General features: G+C 38.7%; 1 protein-coding gene across 9 annotated transcripts in view; it reads left to right on the forward strand.

Moving 5' to 3' along the window:
• LOC119795704 (5'-AMP-activated protein kinase subunit gamma-2-like) overlaps positions 1-20,354 on the forward strand; it is a 45,295-nt gene extending 24,941 nt beyond the window's left edge. For 5 of the 9 annotated variants that reach the window (XM_038303837.1, XM_038303840.1, XM_038303838.1 and 2 more), the window contains 13 exons: positions 2,858-3,087; positions 6,659-6,710; positions 8,632-8,738; positions 9,604-9,685; positions 11,810-11,868; positions 11,952-11,997; positions 12,078-12,132; positions 12,242-12,368; positions 16,183-16,348; positions 16,435-16,472; positions 16,547-16,693; positions 16,772-16,865; positions 19,525-20,354. In XM_038303837.1, the coding sequence (XP_038159765.1) occupies positions 2,858-3,087; positions 6,659-6,710; positions 8,632-8,738; positions 9,604-9,685; positions 11,810-11,868; positions 11,952-11,997; positions 12,078-12,132; positions 12,242-12,368; positions 16,183-16,348; positions 16,435-16,472; positions 16,547-16,693; positions 16,772-16,865; positions 19,525-19,556 (1,235 nt within the window). In that variant the 3' untranslated portion in view covers positions 19,557-20,354. Of the gene's footprint in view, positions 1-2,857; positions 3,088-6,144; positions 6,241-6,658; positions 6,711-8,631; positions 8,739-9,603; positions 9,686-11,809; positions 11,869-11,951; positions 11,998-12,077; positions 12,133-12,241; positions 12,369-16,182; positions 16,349-16,434; positions 16,473-16,546; positions 16,694-16,771; positions 16,970-19,524 lie in introns of those variants that run through there. The other 4 variants (XR_005282359.1, XM_038303842.1, XM_038303843.1 and 1 more) reach the window with 4 other exon arrangements.
• Positions 20,355-21,454: the final 1,100 nt, after the last annotated feature.

Here is a 21,454-nt window from a genome sequence, read left to right on the forward strand (position 1 = left end):
CAATCAGTTTTTTATTCATTTAGAATAAATATAGTTTATTCAAACAATTGTTCCTTTCTTTTGATTACTTTTACAAAGTTATTTAGAGTTGTCACTATACTAAAATTTTTAAATTCAAAAAGCATATATCAACACGAAAAATTACCCTTCATTTAATCTTAACATGGAATATGCTTTCTCAATAGAATCACAGATTCTATTAGGAAAAAAAATGTGCAAACAAATGTAAAATAAATAACACAGATATAACACAATTTGACATATTTTTTCTTTTAATGTTCATATAATCTAGAAATCTAAAAATTAACAATAGCAAAATATATGCAAACAACAGTTTTATTTAGTATTGATACTATGCCCGCTTTGTTTTGTATCCAGATACAGCTTATGATTATTGATACCTTTGAAAACCCTACAGTTAATAAAAACCTAAAAACATGAGGGAAAAAAACCCCACAATCCTAAAAAAATAAGTTGAAAGGCACGCTGAGAGCGCAGACCTCCACCAAGTAGATTTAACCTCTGATGTATTGTCACTGATATATTGTCACTTCCACCTTAAATTAATACCAGTATTCACAGAAACGTTCCCAAAATTCCTGGATCCAGCTGGTGATCCGGATCATCACCAAATATAATCATTTGTTGCCAGTCATAATACACACCTGCTCTAAAAGTTTCAGCAAAATCTGTCCATAACTATAAGTTGTTTTGAAAAGAGAGAGATGAGGACACAAACCAGAGCAGATAAAAACATAACCTCCATGGCGGAGGTAATAATACAATTACCATATCACAAAGGTTCTGTCCTAAATGGCTTTCAAGATACTCCACTAAGAACAAATCTCCTTTCAAATCTTCCTTATTCCTTTCCTCCAATAACAATATGTAGTTTTTTTTTACTCTTACCTGTGCTCAGTTGTACCTCAGTAAGTTAAAGTTCCACATAAGGGTTGTTAAAGTCAGTAATTCAGTTCAAAGTGGAAACTAATTATATTTTTAATTACAGTTTCATTATTTTGTGTAATAAAACTGTAACAATCTAAGACTTTAAAAAACAAAATCGTTAGATGATGATGTGATATTCTCACCATGACCTATACAGTCACATGGAAAACCCTAACCCAACACCCCCCACCCCCAAGCATGATAAGCCACAGAGGTCATTGCTAAAGAATATGATCATTCATATAGAGTTATTTTCTAGTGTATTAACTCCTTAGTTGGTCCACTGGGTGATCGACTCTATGCCAAGGCATATTGATTAAGAATTAATGCAAGAAGAACACATAAATTCCGTAAAGTAAAGTAAAAAAAAAAATCCTCTGGACTTGGTTTCCAAGATTTGAAGACGTGTCGCCACCTCTCCAGAAAGCTTTCTCAATTCAAATTTCTGGATCCGCACATAAAATGTACTATAAAATGAAAAATTCTTCTATGAAGCCATGTTACTGTAATATTTTTTTTCCAGCTTTCTTATTGTAATTCCACTGTCACAAGTACAGAGCAATGAAATGAACTCTCTGCATTTAACCCATCCTTTGGGGAGCAGTGGGCTGCCATCGTGTGGCGCCCGGGGAGCAGTGTGGGGTTAAGGGTCTTTGCTCAGGGACCCAGAGTGGCAGTCTGTGGGAGTTAGGCTCGAACTCAGAAACTCAGGATTCAAAGCTCTTTGCCTTAACCACTAGACCGCCACTCCCCCAATTAAGATATATTTACTTGATGATCATAACTGGGTTTATTTATATGTACCTGTTCCTACCAAAGAAGGAAAGGCCAAATTAAAACAGACTGTTCCTCGGGGGACTAGCCTCATATAGACTTAATGCATCCAGCCAACCTGGGTTTGGTAGGAAAAAGGCAATTTATCATTAATATTCTGCATAGTTTCTCATATTTTTACAACTTTGGAACGACATCATATGCAGATAGACAAGGTATCTCCTTTCTTTTATTTAACATCTAGTTGACATGAATACAGGGATCCAGAGGTTCAGCCAGATGAATAAGGGTAATCTCCAACAAGTCGATCTGCAGAATCCATACTATTGCATAGAATTTGTGTTTTGGAGATTTTTAGAGCATTTTTGAAATGAATGTTTGGAGGATGATTATTTGTATAAATAAGAGTGAAATAAAAAATATAAGGTGAAAAAAAAACAATCGTGCAACCAGTCAGCTTCATTCTGTTCTCTTTAAAACCCAGTTTCCACGTCTTTGATCTTTCAGGTGTACATTCATCCTAATTTCCCTCTCTCAGCTTTGTAAAAGAGACGTTTGATGCAGTTCAACATTGCTTTATGTTGGCTATTAGAATCGCTGTGTCTAAGTGCAGAATCTATGTAGAGTATTTCTATTCTTCCTGTTTATGCTGAAATTATTTTTTAGGCGCTTCTTTAAAGGTTTACTGGAGGATGTTCATTTTCCGGGTGGATCAACAAAATAAGTGGTCCTCCTTATTGTCAATCATTCTGGTGATATGTTTATGTAAGGCCGTCCTTACTGCTCGTCCCCATTTTCACTTACAGGTGGTGAGTCTGACATTGTGGAAAAAATGCTAATCTCCTTTTGGAAATAAGTTTGTATGAGTGATGCAAATAGCAACTTTTTAACAGTGTGCACGAGAAGAAATGGGCTTGTGCACGCTCTTCCAAGTGGAGAAGTTTGGTCTTTTCAAAAATTCGTGAAAATCCTCCACTTTACCCTTAATCTAAGGTATAATATAAAACAACACTTCTGCACCGAATGTCTATGTGGTCAGTCAGCTTTGCTGAAAGGAAAGGAAAAAAAAACTGGTCCAAATCTTAAGCAAAAGATAAGATGACTCATCAGTTGTGATCTTTATCTGTCCCTGCAGCTTCTGGACGCTCCACGCCCCCCTCCACTCCGACCCAGGCATCCTGCCAACCTGTGTTCAGCCCAGAGGCTCAGCGGCAGAGCGCCCCCAGTCCAGAACGCCTGGAGTCCAGTTCCCGAAGCCGCTCCCTGTCCACTCCTCCGGACACAGGACAGCGCATCAGCCTTTCCTACGCTAAACCTCCGATCCCATCAACCAGTCCTGTGCCACCCTTCTCTACCTCACACCATGTGAGTCACACTACAGGGTTTTTTTTTTTTCTATTAAAGCCAAAGTATTTTTTTTATTTAGAAATAATAAACATATGGGTATACATTCCCCTGCAAATTTGAAAAATAGAAAAACACAAGAAAGTAATTATAGCATGTGGCCTTTAATTCTCTTTTTATGCTTTTCTTTTTTATAAAGTACAATGTTTCAGTAATTCGGTATGATACCCAAAGTTCAATACTAAATCAGACAGAAGCTCTTATGCAACTAGAGAAAGCAGCGTTTTGTTAGATGCAGTAATTATCCTTCATGCATCATGGGATGTTTACTCTGATAACTGTTTTTCTTTTGGATACACAACATCAGCCTTAAATGCTTCCTGTCTATGACTCATGAGCCTCTTTCTCTGAGTCATAAAAGCTTATAAGGACACTGCTGATGAAATCAGCTGATGCAAATCTGCAGCTCTATTACTTGCGAGACCTTCGTGTTCCAGCCTGTGTTTGCACTGTTTTCCTCAAGGCAACATGTAGCAGAACTGAGTAAATGTTATGGCAGGATACCTTTTAACAAGAATGTGTGTGTTTTGAATTTAGATAGAGCTCAAGATCTACACAAACCAGAAGCTTAAAAAAATTAAAGCCAATTAGTCAAGCATTGCTGTAAATATTATTTAACATATAGTATAGCATTACATCCAGTAGAATAAAACATAAATCAGATTATGGAAGCCAATAGGGAGTGATTATTAAATCATTAGACTGTTATTAGCAACCAGAGTAAACTACTGGTTTGAAACTCTCTAGGTCATAGATCCAGACTATGCCGCTTTAAGATAAGCAGTCTTTACCTCCATGGTAGCTCTTGAGGAGCTGCAGTTCAAATGGGAGACATCTATAGACAAACAGGACTTCTTAATCACTATCGGCATTGTGTGATAAATTGTCATGAGAGGTCGTGTTTACAATTTCCATTAGCTATAAAGTACTGGTGGTAAGAGATTATCTGTTCTGATCACACCTAAATTAAATATTTTAGTATAAAAACATGTTGACTTTTATCTACAGGGACAAGGAAGGAAGTTATAGTTTGTTGAAAGGCGGACGTTTACAGGAATAAAACAGTTTGACTGACTGACATGCAGCTAGGGGAACAGTTTATCATGTGTTAAGATAATTTAAAGTCCTGATTGAAATCCAAATGTGAATCTTTAACAGGAGCTGACAACAGATGATTGTAAACACTCTGCATTAAATCTACTTTACCCTGAAAGTTTATTTTTATTATTATTTTTTAGGGTTTTTAAGCTTTTATTCAGGGGGTGGCAAATACACTGCAAAAAAAAACTGACTTAACAATAAATACAAACTTCTAAAAAAGGATTATTTGCCCTTAAATTTAAATGAGATAATCCACCAATGGAATACATATTTTTGCCCCCAAAATGGTACATTAAATACTATGCTCTTGTGATAAGATAATTAAGTTTTTTCCCGCCTTAATTTCAACGTAAATAATTTTAATCAATATTCTCTTACCCACAAGAAAAACTGACTCAGGATTTAAAGTTTTGCAGTGTAAAAAGGCCTCAGAGACTTTCTTCATTTCAATTTGCTTCTTATATATTCTATTTTGTACTTTATTTTCTCACAAAGCTGCAATAAACACATATGAGTTTCATATTGTAGTGTGACCCTGCGCTTTAGGCTCATCTAAGGCTAAATTAGATATTAGATAAACTTGCACCTTGATGGTCAGTATTCTATTTCTTATCTTATTTGCCTAAAGAAAAAAAACCTAGTGTAAATAATTATCAGAAGAACTGCCTAAATTCATCTGAATGCAGTGACAGCTGATTCCAGTCAGTAACGGTGAATCAATGTTGAATCTCCAGTGTTGACACTAATGCCTGATTATTTGTTGCTCTTCTCTACGGAAGAGGATTAGGGCCACTGGAAAAAAGAAAAAAGTTAAATGACTTTTACATATTATTTCAGTTTAATATGCGAAAGAATTTAGAATTCTGACTTTAATCTCAGAATTCTGACTTTTTTCTCAGAATTCTGACTTTAATCTCAGAATTCTGACTTTAATCTCTCTTTAATGTAGATGGGCACCATGAAGGAAGAGATGTGGGAGCACTCGACTTCACTGATAAAGATGTGTGTTGTTTTAGAGGGCCAGTTACACATTGGTGGAAAATGACGGAATTAGGTGACTTTTTACGTGCCGGAGGGGTCCCCGGCGATACTATTTAATTCATGGAAGAGCAGAAATGATATAAAAAAAATACAAAAAAAACAGACTAAAACAGTGTTTTAGTCAGTAACATGTTTGTTAGCTGTCAGAAATTCAGTCAGAATTCAGAGATTAAAGTCAGAATTCTGAGAAAAAAGTCAGAATTCTGAGATTAAAATCAGAATGCTAATTTTCTTCTTATATTATACAGAATTTAAATAAAAAAATCAGTTAACTTTTTTAATTTTTTCGGTGGCCCTAATCCCCTTCCATACTTCTCTGCCTCTTCATCACCTCAAAAATAATAAAGATGCGATGTTAAAATGCACCTTTTGCCATGATCAGTTTTAAGAGTGATTGACTGAATGGGTGTGTGTCTCCCAGCAGGCCACATGTCAGTGCTGCACCACCTGATTTATGAAAGTGCAGGGGTAGATTTTGGCTGGAGAACTGCTGAGTCATCAAAATAGGGCAATGCAGGGGGGAGAACGTGGAGCATCCCAAAGCAGGGGAAGATAGAGGCTTTTATCCTGCTGCTGCGCTGTTATTAAACCGCTGAGCACCACACAGAAGCTGAACCCCTGTATTAATAATCATCTCCCAGAATGACGCAGCGCATTTCGAGCTGGAATGATTTACAGGAGGTCTAATTAACCTACTTTAGGTAATTTGATCTCACGATGAACAAGCAGTGAGGTGTTTTAAGCGATGAACGCGTTAAACTCGGCGAGGCATCCCCAGCTTCTTGCTGCTAGGCAACGGAAAGGATTTCCTAATATGGTGAGGCAGCCAGGTTGCCCTGCGTGAAGGGGGTGTGTCCTCTGAATAAGGAGCTTCCTGCTTTTTATCCACGCGTCGTCTTTCAGCTTCTTCCATTTGGTGAGGTTGCTGTGGTTGTTCTCGCCGTGAACGACGTCCAAAAGCTGATTTGTTGAGTAGGAATTTAATTTACCCATGTCTCTCTGAGCGCCCCCCTCCCTCTCCCTGCTGCACCAAATAGATCTGGACTGTACCACTGCTAGTGTTTAGGAGGGGTGTGTGTTTCCTTTAATTACTACGCGCCGATAAATGTGTGTCGTTTTGCCTGTTTATATTTAGGAAACTCTGCGTATCTGTTAAGCGATCGAGGATATAATCTGTTCTGTCTTCTTTTGTTTTATTTTTTTTTATTCTACATATTACCTCTCGTCGGTCGGTTTGATCTGCTTTGACCTGCAGGGAGGGAGAGTCGGCGTCAGCCTGCCGCTCGCTCACAATGTATTGCAAAGTTTTTTGGCTTCAGCTTCTCTCACCCTCTGCAGCGTTCCTCACCTCAAACTTCTGCTTGTTTTTCTGTTTTTTTCTCCTCCACAGGTCTACGGCTTATTCGAAGGTATGCTGGAGAAACTTGAACTAGATGATGATGGTGAGTTGCTGGTGAGCTTCTGCACAACCACTTTAAAGAAGCAGTACATCTGTGCTTGAAGGCATCCTGTCCAGTTTGACGCTAATGTCTACAGAGGAAACTAAATGATTTAGTAAATCATCTGATTAGAGCTGCTTAAAATTGCTTTTGTCCCCCCCCCCCAACAAGGCAGTTAAATTTTTCTTTTTTGGAAACTCACGTGGAAATGTGTCTCTATGAGATTACAAGAGAAAATCCGCTGGTATTTGTCAACAGATGAGCAGATTATGTCTGAAACCTTTGATTTATGATGTATAAGGTTGTCTGCAGGGATGCCGAGCCATGATGGTCACCAGTGTGACATCAGCAGGTCCCTATACAATACTGGCTTATGATTTATGCGCTCATTGTCCACTTATTAGATGAAAATCCATACATTGTTACAAGATCAGCTCCTCAAACTGCACCTCTCTTTCAAGCTCTCTAGTAATCAGGTTATTGTTTCTGCTTATTGATGTTGTCTATGCCAGGGATCTTTACCTTTTCCAGGCTAAGGACCCTCAAACTGATGGCGAAATGGAGCGGGGACCCCCTAATTTTATATATATAGTATGAAATTGGGTTATATAAAATTGATCCAATAGTTACTCTATAACATATCGAGTAATTTAACAAAGTAATTTCTCCTTGGGATTATTAAAGTATTTCTGATTCTGATTCCTGGTTGATGGGACAGGTGTTGTGATTGAAATGGTGCCCAGCTTGAAAGAGCTCCTGTGTGTCGCTGAATGTGTGCATTGATGACTGAAAGACATCTTCTGCCTCCATTTATCTGTTTACTACAGTGTGTTGAATTCATGTTAATGTGGATTTAAAGACATTTCAATTGGTGGAAGAAATTGCAGGGGGGCGATATAAAAGATAGTCTAATCAACCAAAACTTTCGCGACCCCCATGCAGAACCGACCCCCTGTTGAAGACCTCCTGTCTAAGACAATTGTGATGCTATAGGTTGTAGTGGAGGTAAAGGCATGGTGCATCTAGAGGGAAGTTTTAGGCTATAGTCTCTCTGGGTGTTGCTTATTTCGATAGAATATGGGATGTAGCAGTTCTGCAGGAAGCATTGCTGGGACTGGAAGCTAATCCCAATATAAGGCTTGGAGCAGATTGCATGGTGATAATAACCACTAGACATGAGCGCTGGTTGTTTTTTATCATACCTGGCCATTTCTTCCTACTTTTCTTTTCCTTTACAAACGTATCTTAAGCTTTTCGCTATGCCAAAGGATCATAAGAACCATTTAAACGTATGGCTCGTTGTATTTCAGAGCTTTAGAACAGTTCATTTTGATTAAAAACTTGAATAAGGATGATGAAACAAGGAAACCCCAGATTAGCACATTTAGAACAAGGCTGATCAACTAATATCTACCCGATGTGATGTCATAATGTAACTTGCAGGTGTGTGTTGACACATTTTAGATTGATTTTATACCATAGTTTGCAGTGAAGCGTGATGTTTTGATCTTGATTCCACAAATTCCAATATGTTAAAATAGACAAATATGATTTAATTAATCTTTTGCCTTTCGGACACAACGTAGTTTTACGTGATGTCGCCAAATGATGAGAAACAACAGCTTAGATATAGCCCCCTGTTTCTCTCTATTGGAGAATTGAGCCCACCCCCCCTAACCGTGCTTTTTCTTCCCAGGATTTTCCACTCTTTGTTTGTTGTCGGCATTTAGAGAGGAGGGTGATTATCTGTAAGCTGGAGCAGGGAAGTGGCTGTTAGTGGTCTGTTTACTTGTAATGATCGTGTATGTGCTTGTGTAGTTTCCAAGCCGTCATTACGAATTCCTCATGGGATTTGTTTTTTTGTGTGTCAGTGTGTGTTTTTTTTTCTTTTTTATGCCCTTCTTACAAAATATTTTTCTTTCAGCTGCTGAGCCTGAGAGTGATATTTACATGCGCTTCATGAAATCCCACAAGTGCTACGACATCGTTCCCACAAGCTCCAAGCTGGTCGTGTTTGACACGGCACTCCAAGTTAGTACTTCTTTTTTTTTTTTTTGTACTCCCAGCTCCCAATGCGTGCTATAAGTGCTGTAAATACTGTTTTTGTTTCCACTGTTTTGAAGTTTTGTCTTGAGGGCCAAACAGACTCCTAGCTTTAGTTAATGTGCAACAAACAGATGCAAGGAGTTTAACTCGGAGCAATTTCTCTTAACGAAGCAGTTAAACAGTAATCCAAGGAGAGTGGGACCTCCTTTGATTTGCCAATCTTTAACTACCAAGAGTTGAGTTGACATTGTTTATCTAAAGGGGGTGGAAGACCAATTGAAATTCATAAAAAATGTGTTTTTGTCCTTAATTTTTTATCTTTTTTTTATATATGTTTTACCTTTTTTCGCTGAATTTTCCTCGACATGTACCGCTGGCTACAGCATATGGTTACAGAAATGTACTTTAGACGATTGAACAGTTGATCATGTGCTGTTTAATAACAGATCTAATTCAGCGTAGACGAGTTTCAATTAAATTAGCATTTTTGCCAGTTGTTACCTTTTTATATCAATGTTATATCCTCTCTTTGTATTTGAGGGAACATTGAAGTCTGGTCTCCTGCAGTCAGGCTATAGCTTTGGGACCCTAAGATCAAGCCTGGGTTATGTAGCAGAGCTGTGATCTGAAGCACAACAACAGGTCCACGTCTGCATGGCTTGATTTAAGGTTTTAAAATGGCTCAGTTTAAGTCTGGCCCTAAACGCAGTTTCTGTTGGCTGCTAAAGGTGGAGAAACCAGTGCATGTTTTTCATTACCAAAACAGCAACAGTACAAAAGAGACCAAATGATCAGCGTGTGCATCATTTATATTTATTTAGATTATGTAATCTTCATAATTTCTCTGCAGGTTAAAAAGGCGTTCTTCGCCTTAGTGGCCAATGGTGTGCGAGCTGCTCCTCTATGGGACACGGAGAAGCAAAGCTTTGTGGGTAAGGACAATTAATCTGATTAATTGTAATTAATCGATCTTTGAAAAAATTTACTAGTTTAGTAATCGATTAATTATTAACTGGAGTATAGAGACTGTAAATCGTACCTTTAGGTGACAGAGCAACCAACTTAGACCAGTAATTATACCAACATTGTAAAAAAAATATGTAAATATTTTGCATTTAACCTCTCAAAACACAATATTTCATTTACCAATATAGACATGTTAGACATCGCTGGAAAGCTTAGGTTCTCCACAATTCAACTACCTAGTTAATTTTATAGACACAGTGATCACCAAAGCAAGATTAACTCAGCTATAGCAGCATGTCAAAGGCTACGTTAACACTGCAGCCTGAAGTGATCCAAATCCGATTTTTTTGCCCATATGCGACCTGGATCTGATCTTTTCATAGCTGTCTGAACAACACGGATCCAATTTTTTTTCCAATGCGTTCCAGGCCACTTGGCTATGTGGTTCTAAATCCAATACGAATCTGATCTTTTCAAATGCAATCTGCGTCTGAACAGCCAGGTCGCATTCATCCGACCTGGCCGCCATTAATACCCGACAAAGGTCACTATTCTGGGTCTTGCTATGAAGAAGTGGCAAGAAAAACAACAACCATGGCAGACGATGATGCAGAGAGCAGTATTTATGTTTAACCATCCTGAAAAGATTGTGTTTTTTGGTTGGGAAAGATCGCTAGATGCGCTCCGACACTACCATCCATGTTTACTTCCGTAAACGTAGAGCACGCTGGCCTGTGATGTAACTGCCTTCTCTACTGCGCATGTGGGACACTTGCGTTGTATGACTGCAGTTCACACAGGAGATCACATACAACTCGCATATATTTGGAAATGTGAACGGCAATGCAAAAAAAATCTGATTTCACAAAAAAGCATGAAGGCCTGCAATGTGAACGTTGCCAAAATGTACCATGACAAAGCAGCCACAACAAGGAAGCATGTCTTTATAACTTCTGTTAAAAAAAAGACCTACTATTTTTAAGAATAAAAAAAACAACTTTGAGTCTTCTTTCCACTGATGCAGCTTGGGCGTTTTACTCACCCAATTTTCATGTATATAACTATTGTGTGTGTATATATATATATATATATATATATGTATGTGTATATGTATATGTATTCAGAAACTAGAAGGTGTTAGATTTCAAATCGTTTATCACATGTAATTTGGGCTTACAGTTCCTAAGTTATTGGCTTTTCCATTTGGATATGCAAAAAAGGAGAGAATATTAAGACGTTAAGATAAGAAAACTTTTTCATCTGTCAATATGTTCTATCCATAACTCCTCAAGTAGAAATGTTTTAGTTTCGTTTGGTTTGAATCTGTAAAAAATCTTCTTTTAAGAACCTGTTGCGCTCTGATTATTAACAGATTAAATGAAAAAATAATAAACAGATTAATCGATAAGAAAATAAATGATCATTAGTTGCAGCCCTAGTAGGAATATAATACGTGTCCTTAGACTTGCGATAAGTAACTTTTAAATGATTGCATGGAGGAGATTTTCTGGCTGAGGTGGAGAAAATGTGTTTTTGTTAAAACTTCATCATGGAATATGGATGCCTTTTGCTCCTTGCAAACATTTATTTTAATTCACTGGAGGACAGAAAGCAGCATTAAAACATTAATGAAAACTGTCTCTTGTCCTTTAGGTCTATATATTATTTAAGCCTCATTTGGATCTTTTAATTATTTCCTTTCACCAAGCTGGAAAATGTCATTGCTGTTCTGGTTTGCTATAAATTAACAACGAGGCTGTGCTGTGTGTTGATGGTCAGAGCTTGCAGACCATGACGCCCTATTGAGTCGAAGCAGCATTGAGCTATTAAAGCACAGCGATGACTCATTTATAGTGAGTGTAGAAACGATAAAGTAACATCTTTTGTTCTGTGGAGTCAGGGGAGCTGGTTGATGATTGAGTTTGTTTGAGCTTTGCTGCTGGACGGCCTCTGATGAATAATGAATGTCAAGTCAACAAGCAAAGGGGGAAGCAGCGCTGTGCTGAATGAACCACGCCCTCGTTCCAGCTGCACTGTGCCTGCAGGGTTGGCTCCGAGGTGTTTATTGACTTGATCTGTTTTCACTGCAGGAATGCTGACAATCACAGATTTCATCATCATACTACACAGATACTATAAATCACCACTGGTGGGTTTAATCGACAGATTGCCTTTAAATATTCTCCTTTGGGTCCTTCATTTTTTAAATTGAGATTGGTTTGTTGTTTTTAGGTGCAAATTTATGAGTTAGAGGAACACAAGCTTGAGACGTGGAGAGGCAAGTACCATTAACTGTTGCTCTAACGTTCTTACAATCTAAGAGTTTAATAACCCATTGTTCTCTCTTCTTACTCTCAGAGGTTTATCTTCAAGCAACGTTTAAACCTCTTGTTAACATATCACCAGAAGCAAGGTTCTCTTCAAACGTCCTCCTGTTAAACATTTTCTTTCATTGTTTTTATTTGTTCATCTTGAACTGCTGCAGTTGTGACTCGTATCTTTTGTTTTCCCTTTTTTTCCAGCCTGTTTGATGCAGTATACACCCTCATCAAAAATAAAATTCACCGCCTGCCTGTCATCGACCCTGTTACAGGGAATGCACTTTATATTCTCACACATAAGAGGATCCTAAAGTTTCTCCAGCTGTTTGTAAGTCCAAAAAAAGGCTCTCTGTTCATGTGTCATTCACAAGGTTACAGTTATTCTCTAAGAGCTGAATTAGTCAGACTGTAAACTTTCCCTGCTGTGTCTCAGTCTCATATGCTTGGCTCCCCCTTGTGGTCAATGTGAAAATTGATCAATACTCTGCAGGTGCAGCTTGAAAGATTTTAGTATCATTAAAGAGTTAATTTAAGTAATTCAGTGCAATAAGTGAAATCAATTTTGGCATTAAACGGAAATGGAACATTTAACTTTTTTTAAACATTTTTTAGGAGTTTAATGTGATCATTAACCCAGGCATTGGTATTGTTGACAGTGCGGACAGCTAACGAGTACTATAAGAAGAATAGATCCGCTTCTCCATAAAGCTCATCATTAGCACCCTTTCCCTTGCAACAATTAGTTATTTAGAATCAAGACAAATCAAGAAGAGCGAGTTCCAGAGGAGAATATTTAATTAAATCTAAATAGGTTCCTCTGGATAGGCAGTATTTTCCTACCGTGCTTTTAAACCCGGAACTCTATTCCAGCATCTATAATAGATCTGGATGTTCTGGGGGGGTTTCGGAGGCGAGATGTATTTTAATCCTTGTTTTAACAACAGAATACAAATATTGCAGGAGCGGAGTGTCTGGGCTGGTCCCGGCAGGAGACAGAGGATGGAAATCATCCTGGGCTATAGTGCTATATTTTTAGTATTTCTACAGATTGCATTTTACACTATGTTAGACTTAGACAGATTATTATTTGTCATTTTGTTGACACAAGTGTAAAACAAAAAGAAATTTAGTTTGGAACAGCTCTCTGGACTATTTCATCTTTTTTAAAAGTGCAGGCTTGAAAAATAGTAAAATGGCTGTAAACCTACAGTTCTAACTTTTTTTTTGTAAATGTAAATCCATTGTCACTTTTAAATCATTAAATACTGGTGCCAAATGTGTTTTAGATCCTTGAGCTAACATAGTGGACTAACACCAGCACATGATTTGGCTCCTTAAATCATCACTAAGTTTGGAAAATCCAGTCTCTCCCTCCAGCATCTTGGGCTCTCATCTAATAGCAATGGTTATCCCTGTTGCTTCTGCTGCATTTCTGAGTGCATTTCTTTCTTCCACTTAACTTCCTATTTACATTCTTTAACAGTCACTTTTTTATTTTTTTTTATTATTTGCTGAGGTAAGGAAAATATGAATTTTAAACCAAGGGTCTCAAACTCAAATCTTCGAGTGCTTGTGTCCAACGACATTTAGATGTATCTCTTGCCCTAATAAGTACCGTAATTTTCGGACTATAAGCCGCGACTTTTCCCCCATTTTTTTCATCCATTTTTCGACCTTGCGGCTTATACAACAATGCAGCTTATCTATGGGCTTTTACAGGTGCTGGTCATAAAATTAGAATATCATGAAAAAGTAGATTGAGTTCAGTAATTCCATTTAAAAAGTGAAACTTGTATATTATATTCATGCATTACATATAAACTCATATATTTCAGATGTTTATTTTGTTTAATTTTGATGATTACAAATGACAACAAATGAAAATCTCAAATTCATCATATCAGAAAATTAGAATATTACTGAAGACCAATAAAAACAAAGGATTTATAGAAATGTTGGCCAACTGAAAAGTATGAACATGAAAAGTATGAGCATGTACAGCACTCAGTATTTAGTTGGGCCTCCTTTGGCCTGTATTACTGCAGCAATGCGGCGTGGCATGGAGTCGATCAGTCTGTGGCACTGCTCAGGTGTTATGATAGCCCAGGTTGCTCTAATAGTGGCTTTTAGCTCTTCTGAATTGTTGGGTCTGGTGTATTGCATCTTCTTCTTCACAATACCCCATAGATTTTCTATGGGGTTAAGGTCAGGAGAGTTTGCTGGCCAATTAAGAACAGGGATACCATGGTCCTTCAACCAGGTACTGGTAGCTTTGGCACTGTGTGCAGGTGCCAAGTCCTGTTGGAAAATGAAATCTGCATCTCCAAAAAGTTGGTCAGCTGCAGGAAGCATGAAGTGCTCTAAAACTTCCTGGTATGTGGCTGCGTTGACCCTGGACCTCAGAAAACACAATGGACCAACACCAGCAGATGACATGGCACCCCAAACCATCACTGACTGTGGAAACTTTACACTGGACTTCAAGCAACGTGGATGAAGTGCCTCTCTTCTTTTCCTCCAGACTCTGGGACCTTGATTTCCAAAGGAAATGCAAAATTTACTTTCATCAGAGAACATGACTTTGGACCACTCACCAGCAGTCCAGTCCTGTTTCTCTTTAGCCCAGGCAAGACGCTTCTGACGCTGTCTGTGGTTCAAGAGTGGCTTGACACAAGGAATGCGACAGCAGAAACCCATGTCTTTCATACGTCTGTGTGTGGTGGTTCTTGAAGCACTCACTCCAGCTGCAGTCCACTCTTTGTGAATCTCCCCCACATTTTTGAAGGGGTTTTGTTTCACAATCCTCTCCAGGGTGCGGTTATCTCTCTTGCTTGTACACTTTTTTCGACCACATCTTTTCCTTCCCTTCGCCTCTCTATTAATGTGCTTGGACACTGAGCTCTGTGAACAGCCAGCCTCTTTAGCGATGACCTTTTGTGTCTTGCCCTCCTTGTGCAAGGTGTCGATAGTCGTCTTTTGGACAACTGTCAAGTCAGCGGTCTTCCCCATGATTGTGTAGCCTATAGAACTAGACTGAAAGACCATTTAAAGGCTTTTGCAGGTGGTTTGAGTTAATTAGCTGATTAGAGTGTGGCACCTGGGGCCATCAATTTTGAACCTTTTCACAATATTCTAATTTTCTGATATGATGAATTTGAGATTTTCATTTGTTGTCATTTGTAATCATCAAAATTAAACAAAATAAACATCTGAAATATATGAGTTTGTATGTAATGTATAAATATAATATACAAGTTTCACTTTTTAAATGGAATTACTGAAATCAATCTACTTTTTCATGATATTCTAATTTTATGACCAGCACCTGTACAGTTAATGGCCACCAGGGTAATACGGTACCTAAATCTATGGATTTTACCATCCACCATGTTGAAGTCTCATTTGCTTCACACACAAGTAGCTGAGCGTGCGGGAATGCGGACGTCCTCCGGAAGCAGACTCCGAGAAAGACGGACATTGCGAGCGCAAGACAGTTTGTGTGACACACTCATTATGGAAAACAAACGTTGAAATGCTGATGCAGCTTTTAAGTTAAAGGCAGTAAATTAGGCAGTAAACGAAGGAAATAGAACCGCTGCACGTAACCTCAATGGTCAATGGTGAGACATTGGAGACGCAAGCAGGAAGAATTCTCTCAATTCAATTGTGTTGAAATGTTAATAAATAGGAGCTTCCCCAAGCAGTTGCCTCTGTCCCGACAATACTCTCTGTGCACGAACCATATGGTAATTAAACATAAAAAACCTGCAGCTTATAGTCTGGTGCGGCTTGTATATGTACAAATCATGCAATTTAGCGTCTGCGGCTTATATTCAGGTGCGTCTTATAGTCCGAAAATTACGGTAAATGAATAAACTACTGCTCCAGCATGCAGTCAAGCTATGGAGAGCTCCAGGTGAGCTCATATTGGAACTGTCTTCGTTATGGAGCTGGAAAAACATATGGCTGAAAATCTTCTCTGTGCACTTTTAGTGTCTGAAGCTGGATTGTCCACCTCTGATTCTTTTGTTTTTGAAGAAATCCCATTTTTGGTGCTGATTAGATCAGAAATATGTGGTGTGTTCAGTGGGTCTACTTTCCTTCTTTTAGGTGTTTCTTCTTTCTTTTTTTTTAATGCCCAGATGTGCGAAATGCCAAAGCCAGCTTTCATGAAGCAGACCCTAGGTGAGCTGGGTATCGGAACGTACCATGAGATTGCTTTTATCAACCCCGACACGCCCATCATTAAAGCACTCAACATCTTTGTGGAGAGACGAATATCTGCTCTGCCTGTGGTGGATGACTCAGGTCAAATCACAACTGATCAAAACCTTTTTTATTATTAATCATATTGGATTTTGGCCTAACAATTCTTTATTTTTTTATTCTTGCAGGCAAAGTTGTTGATATTTATTCCAAGTTTGATGTAATTGTAAGTATACTCTTGTAGGTATGCTTCTCCCCTGCTGGTTGCCCTTGTTCTGACTCTTCCTCCCTCTGCTGCAGAACTTGGCTGCAGAGAAGACGTACAATAACTTGGACATCAGCGTGACGCAGGCCCTGAAACATCGCTCGCAGTACTTTGAAGGAGTCGTTAAGTGCCACAAAATGGAAACGATGGAGACCATTGTGGACAGAATAGTCAAAGCAGAAGTGAGACACGAAGCCCCGTTTCTGCATTTAGTGAGTCAGAAACTGAAACTGATTAAGGCTTCATCTCCTTTGTTTCAGGTCCATCGGCTGGTGGTGGTGGATGAGCGCTCCAGTATTGAGGGCATTATTTCCCTTTCAGACATCCTCCAGGCTCTGGTGCTCAGCCCAGCAGGTATAGATGCTCAGCATTGGTAGCCGTAATTGCCCCCCCCTTCCCTCCCATTGTTCCGGACCCCGAGCTTTCCCCTAGCCACCAATGCTCTAACCCTGCCCCAGGTAGGAATAGCACCTGTTTGACTCATGGCCTGTCGGAGGCATGGTACCTGCCCACTTTCTGCTTGTCCTGCTGGATCGTGTTTTGCACAGAAGTGCTAATTGTTTTTACACGCAACTTAACTCTTTGCATTTTACTGAAATAAATTCTAAAAAAAAAAACATCTAAACTGATGGATTTTATAGTTTCTCTCTGGTAAATAACCATTCCCATTTTTAGAATTCTGCTCCCGGAGGTTTAAGCTTGTAGCGTCCATGGCTGCTTTTTGTTTATCGCAGGCTGCCCTTTGATGCGCAGTATGTTTGGCATTGACGTGCTCGAGAAGAAAATAACAAGCTAGCTGAATTTTAACCAGCTCTACGGGGCCTTAAAGCCCATCAGATCAGAGTTGGAGCGATGCACATCGAAGAAGACGTGTGCACACAAGCACTCATTAATTGAACACAGGATCCATCAGCTCTGTTAACCAAACCCTACAGCAGCGTCTGGGGCTCCATTTAAAAAAAAAAAAACTTAGATAAACTACAGTCTTTTTCTGCCTTTTTAATTGTTTTCATGTAATTCTAGTTGAGTTGTTTTGGATTAATTTAGATAATTTTATCCTTTTTACAAACTGCTGCTTCTATTTTTGGATTTTTTTGGCCTTTGGTGCTCAAGAATTGGGAAGCAATAGCATAAAACTTAATTGCCTTGCATTTTCCTTCCGGCTGCTTCTTCAGGAATCAGAGTAGTTTTTAGGGCTCCTCCCGTCCCTCAAAACTAGATAAATTCCTCTTTGCAGTGAATCTTCCAAAAATCATGTCTGCTGGAAATAGTCTCAGGGTTTTAAAATGTATTACACTGAATATTTTTTATTTCTTTTTTTTTTGCAAAGGATCTGAGGAAGGTTGCATTTTCATTTGCATTATGTTTGCCATTTAAAATGTATTTATATTTATTTCTACTCTTATTAAACGTGACATTATATGGTTTTAAACTATTGCTGGAATAGTTTATTACAATTAGAAGGTGAAACCTTGTGGGAATTTGCTGAATGAACATGGGTGTAATTTGATTTAGTCTCATAGTCTAATCATTGTGAAGGAATTAGTGGTATCACTGCAAAATGATCTAGAAATAAGTTAAAACTTCTTTCTCAAATTTATTTACCCTCAATTTGAGTAGGTAAATAAGATGATTTGCCAATGGAAAGAGTAGTTTTACTCTTAAAATAAGATAAAATGCGCTTGAAATAAGACAATGCAATTGTATTCTTCTTATTTTAAATGTAAACTGTCTAATTCCATTTGCAAAGTCTCTCACTTTCCTCCTCAATTCAAGAACAAACACATATTTTAAGAAAAAATGACTTATTTAGATTTCCATTGTTTTGCAGTGTAATTACTGGTTATCTCTGTTGGAGCTCAAATTCCTCTGGCCACGAATTTGAAGGAAACACATTAAGAACAAGTCAGTTTGTAGTTTCTTTGTAGAAAATCGCAAGGATTTTTTTTTTTTTTTTTTTTTTTTTTACCTTTTGGTGCCTGCTATCCTGTTGTCCAACATCCTGACTGCAGCATCCTAGAAAGATGTTGTTTCAAAGGAGTACCGTTCATACGGAGGACACCGAGTCCATAAATGGCCGCCTGGTCAAAAAGCAAATAGCCCAGGGGAGGTCTGGGCTTCTGGGTAATGAGGTTTAACCAGATGAACGATAAAGTGTAAAGGTCTGCAGGACCCCCACCCTGTTTATCCGTGCAGAAACATTATGTCCCTACAGAACAAGATAACGAGGAAGTTTGCCCAAAAAGCATACCAAAGTACAGAACCTTTATTTTATTTATAGATGTTGGAGATCGGCCTGTTTTCCAGTGTGGTCCTGTTTCTCTGACCGTGACTGAGTGGATGTGCTTTCTTCGTCCTCTGGCATGGGAGCTGCCTTGGAGCTCGTCTGCCTGGCTGTGTGTTTCCTGGACGGGGCCGCCTTTTACAGCTGCTTTTTGTATCTCTGCTTCTGTCTCCTTGAACCCCAGTCGGCCTCGGCAGATGGCCGCTCACACTGAGCCTGGTTCTGCTGGAGGTTTCTTCCTGTTAAAAGGGAGTTTTTCCTCTCCACTGTCGCTACAAGCATGCTTAGTGTGGGGGATTGTATTTGAGTCAATGAGTCAATGCAATCAACTGGTTTTCCTTAGATAGAAAACTTTGTATCAATTTGATCTGGTTGAACTGTAAAGTGCCTTGAGATGACATGTGTTGTGAATTTGGCGCTATATAAATAAACTGAATTGAATTGAATTGAATTATTTCAGCTTTCAAATTAGTTTTACCTTCTCATTTGGCCTGAACCACCAACTTTAAAATCCAACCCACTATCCAGCAGTTTTGGACAGTCCAGGTCTCTGCTGTGTCTCTATTTTGCATTGGTGTTTTAGTGATGCTGCTGAATGCATTAAACAATATTTTGCCTGATTGGTGCGTCTAATATTTAAATGCATGATTGTTGTCATAATCTTATTGAGGAAACTGACAAATCTTTAAACTTTCTGATTGATGATTCATTCTGCTGCTGTCGTTGCAGATGCCTGTAAGGAGGAGAACCTGCCTGAATGAGTTTGTGGTGCATCAGCTTTAGTGGATGAAGTGAATTCATCTACAGCTTAAGTTGGATGGTTTGAAGCTGATGTGGAAATTCTGGAGCGGTTCAGAAAGAGAGTCATGTGCAGCTGAGTGAAGTGGAGTGAAGTTTTTTTGCACTGAGGAATGGATTCTCTCTCTTTCTTTTTTCTTTTTCCAGTTTAAACACTGATCCAATGCACACGCATTACAAACCAATATGCAAACACACGCCGATGAATGCAATAACCTTATGGGAAATGGAGAACATTTTCTGATTGATCTGGGCTTTAAGTAGTTAAAATCATGTAGCTGTCATCCTACACTTTTTATACTTTAGTCACGTTTTGATACTTTAACATCCATTGTACCAAAGTGTTTTAGCAGCACAACTACATCCTCATCCACAGAGATTGGACAGCAGCTGTCAGCAAGGAGAACCGTTGCCAATGCCAACATAAAATCACTCAGTGCGCAGTTTTTTGTGCCTTTTGTGCAGCATTTTGCATTAGTTTCTCACTGTGTGAATCGAGTGCTTTTTTTTTTTGTAATATAAACGTAAGATTGAAACATTTACTTTTTAGGGGGTTAAAAGTCATTTATACTGTTTATTCCTGGCGGTTATGGAAGCTTCACACAAACAGGTGGAGCTGCTGGTGTGTGTCAGCTGGATCGCAGCAGGACTCATCTCATTCTTGTGTAAATGAGATTGTTCTCTGATGACGTCACAGAAAGCTTTATTTTTATGAATGTGTTAACATATCTAAAGATACTTCAGTTTGAATGTTATTTTTGTACATACAGGTGCTGGTCATAAAATTAGAATATCATGAAAAAGTAGATTGATTTCAGTAATTCCATTTAAAAAGTGAAACTTGTATATTATATTCATACATTACATACAAACTCATATATTTCAGATGTTTATTTTGTTTAATTTTGATGATTACAAATGACAACAAATGAAAATCTCAAATTCATCATATCAGAAAATTAGAATATTACTGAAGACCAATAAAAACAAAGGATTTATAGAAATGTTGGCCAACTGAAAAGTATGAACATGAAAAGTATGAGCATGTACAGCACTCAGTATTTAGTTGGGCCTCCTTTGGCCTGTATTACTGCAGCAATGCGGCGTGGCATGGAGTCGATCAGTCTGTGGCACTGCTCAGGTGTTATGATAGCCCAGGTTGCTCTAATAGTGGCTTTTAGCTCTTCTGAATTGTTGGGTCTGGTGTATTGCATCTTCTTCTTCACAATACCCCATAGATTTTCTATGGGGTTAAGGTCAGGAGAGTTTGCTGGCCAATTAAGAACAGGGATACCATGGTCCTTCAACCAGGTACTGGTAGCTTTGGCACTGTGTGCAGGTGCCAAGTCCTGTTGGAAAATGAAATCTGCATCTCCAAAAAGTTGGTCAGCTGCAGGAAGCATGAAGTGCTCTAAAACTTCCTGGTATGTGGCTGCGTTGACCCTGGACCTCAGAAAACACAATGGACCAACACCAGCAGATGACATGGCACCCCAAACCATCACTGACTGTGGAAACTTTACACTGGACTTCAAGCAACGTGGATGAAGTGCCTCTCTTCTTTTCCTCCAGACTCTGGGACCTTGATTTCCAAAGGAAATGCAAAATTTACTTTCATCAGAGAACATGACTTTGGACCACTCACCAGCAGTCCAGTCCTGTTTCTCTTTAGACGCTTCTGACGCTGTCTGTGGTTCAAGAGTGGCTTGACACAAGGAATGCGACAGCAGAAACCCATGTCTTTCATACGTCTGTGTGTGGTGGTTCTTGAAGCACTCACTCCAGCTGCAGTCCACTCTTTGTGAATCTCCCCCACATTTTTGAAGGGGTTTTGTTTCACAATCCTCTCCAGGGTGCGGTT

This window comes from Cyprinodon tularosa, unplaced genomic scaffold (assembly GCF_016077235.1).
Source record: "Cyprinodon tularosa strain WSP-4 unplaced genomic scaffold, ASM1607723v1 ctg52, whole genome shotgun sequence".
Classification (NCBI taxonomy): domain Eukaryota; kingdom Metazoa; phylum Chordata; class Actinopteri; order Cyprinodontiformes; family Cyprinodontidae; genus Cyprinodon; species Cyprinodon tularosa.